Source organism: Gavialis gangeticus, unplaced genomic scaffold, assembly GCF_001723915.1.
Source record: "Gavialis gangeticus isolate Ggan-Ray unplaced genomic scaffold, GavGan_comp1, whole genome shotgun sequence".
Taxonomy (NCBI): domain Eukaryota; kingdom Metazoa; phylum Chordata; order Crocodylia; family Gavialidae; genus Gavialis; species Gavialis gangeticus.
Genome location: NW_017729025.1, coordinates 157,668,765 through 157,671,316, shown reverse-complemented (window position 1 = coordinate 157,671,316; position 2,552 = coordinate 157,668,765). Strand labels below are relative to the sequence as shown.

Here is a 2,552-nt window from a genome sequence, read left to right as displayed (position 1 = left end):
TTTTTCTCTACACTACAGGTGTTAACAACCTCCTTCCCTTTTTAAAGGTCTTGATCTTCCACCAATTACATTATCCTTCCTCCTCCGACTTGCTTGTAGGCCTGCCTCTGGGAATTTTTACATTCCCCAAGTTCACAGTTGTGCAAACTGCTATCAGTCTTTCTCTGTGCCTGCTTTTCCCTCAGACCTGAATGCGTTGTATTTGAAAGATTATCTAAGTCTACCCCAACAATACAGTTGGTCCAATAAAATATACCACCCACAGAAAATCTTTGTGTCTTACCTATTTTCTGGACCATCATGGCTAAGATATCACCCTAGCACAACTAAAAAATAGTAGAGCAATTCTGCTGTTGCAAAAAACTCAGAAAGACCACAACAGATTTCTGATATTGTGAATTCCTATCTGAAGTCTCTGGGTTAATCTCATGAATCACAAGTAGGTGCTTCCATACCTAACACCACCAATATTACACAGCTCCCTGCTGTACACTGGTTGAGAATCACTGTTCTACAAACATGATTGTGCTGCAAGTAGGTGTCAAAGCACTTGGGCTCCCTAAAAAGATACCTCACAAGATACAACCCACTTATTTCGTGTGATGTTATCCACAGATACCATGTTAGATAACACTTTAAAGAGGAAAATAATATAACCACAAAGTTAAATGACAATGAAATGGAAAAAATTAAAAGATACAGCAGGAGGAGGGAACAGTGGGTTCTCAGAGGAGCTCTCAAGCCACAGTGAAGAGACAATGAGTTGGAGACATGCTGGGAGGCAGTTCCTAGTAGCAGGACCTATAGAAAAGACTAGTCTGATCTACAGAAGCAAGATTTTATAAAAGGACTAAGAGGAGTGTGGTAGGAAAAGAAAAGATCTGTTGGGTAAAAATGTGGCAGGTTCCTGAAGGGTTTCCTAAAAACAGAACAGTTTTAAACTTGATCCTGAACTAAGTGGGGAGCCATTAGAGTTGTTATGGGTAACTGTAGGCTACGTGTTGAAGCCCTTACTTTTTCAGCCTCTTGTAGGTGATATCATTGGCCAATTTCAGCAGGCGATAAGAACTCTCCCGGTCCAAGCTTAACAGGCCATCCCGAGATTCCTCAAAGGCAATGGTAACCAACTTGGGGGTTACGTGGGTCACAATTCCAGTTGAGAGCGGATCACCCTGATCAGTGGACTCATAAAGACCCACAATGTCACCTGGAAGAATGAAACAGAGGAGAAAACAAAACTCAGCATTTGACTAGGGAAAAGCCAACAAAGACAGAGCCCAGAAAGGAGCCCTTCTGAGCCATCCACAGACCATTCCCTCAGCAAGCGTAAAGTGACATATTCCACTGAAGTCAGCAGACCCGTGTTAATTCATATCTGCAGAGGACATTTATAATTAGAGGTGCAACCTATCAGATCAGCACCGATAAAAGGGAAATGACATTGGTTATTGGCTTCTTTTGACCGTTGTAGCCAATAATGTTTACCAATAATTATGCTTTCTGGCCAGGGCCCTGGACACCTGGGTTCCCTCTCCCCCATGGGGCCAGGGCCCCTGGATGACTGGGTTCCCTCAAGAAATGGCAGGCTTTCCCTTCCAGGCAGGCAGCATTCTAGCCTGCAAGGTGTCCTGTTTGGGGCTGCCAGGAGCAGGACACAGGGGGCCCACATGCATGCAAGTGGCTGCACACATGCACGTGGCCAAGAATACAGCCAGACAGTGAGGGAGTGAGGCACTGGGCACTGCCCAGCCAGGGTGGTGCATGGGACCTGTGACAAGATGTGGGATGGAGTCACGGAAGGCATGTCCGGGGGGGGTAGGCACTCCCCACTGCTGCATACACCCGCTAGGGGAGGCATATGGGGGGCATGTGCTGCCCCAGATCTGTGTGCGGGGCGAATGTGGGCTGTTTGCTGTGGGCTCGAGGCTCTCCACTCTGCTGTCTTTCCCCCAGCAGCAGTGGGGGTGGTGAGTTGTGCCCCCCACTGCTGGGAAGGCAGGGGTTGAGCAGCCAGCACAGGGCTCTCTGGGAAACCCAGCAGGTTGGAGAGCCCTGAGGCCACAGCGGGCAGCCCGCATCCACCCTCACCCTGCTCAGCTCTGCTCCAGCTATACTGGGGGGAAGGGGGTGTGGGCAGGGAGGAGAGGTGGGGATGTGTCATCCTACCCTTACCCCAGCTGGGTCCTGCCCTCCCTGGGGCCGGGTCCATTCAGCCTCCCCCACAGGGCTTGGGAGCTCGCCCTGACCCTTGCAGCAGCAGCATCACGTGGGGAAGGGGCCTTTCCCCCTGCTGGAGTCCAGCTCCTGGGACCTGGGGCCTGGCCGTGGGGGAGGAGTGGCCTGGTTTCTCCAGGCCTGGAATAGTCCCGTGGCCCTGCCCTGGGTAGAGGTAGGAGAGCAGGGAGCCTGCCCCAGAGACCACCCAGCCCTGGGCAGCCAGGTAGGCTCACACCTTCCTCCTCAGCCCTGCTGGACAGGCTCAGGAAGCTGGCCCTTGGCACTTTTACATGTGCTCTGGAGATGGGGGTGGGGGCAGCACTTTAATTAATTGT

At 51.1% G+C, this 2,552-nt stretch overlaps 1 protein-coding gene across 1 annotated transcript in view; it reads right to left on the bottom strand.

Annotated features, from left to right (window-relative positions):
• The window catches only part of IGHMBP2 (immunoglobulin mu binding protein 2), a 168,731-nt gene that overhangs the window by 148,291 nt on the left and 17,888 nt on the right, over window positions 1–2,552 (bottom strand). The window contains exon 3 of the mRNA XM_019519850.1: window positions 1,015–1,207. Coding sequence (XP_019375395.1) covers window positions 1,015–1,207 — 193 coding nt within the window. The remainder of the gene's footprint in view (window positions 1–1,014; window positions 1,208–2,552) is intronic.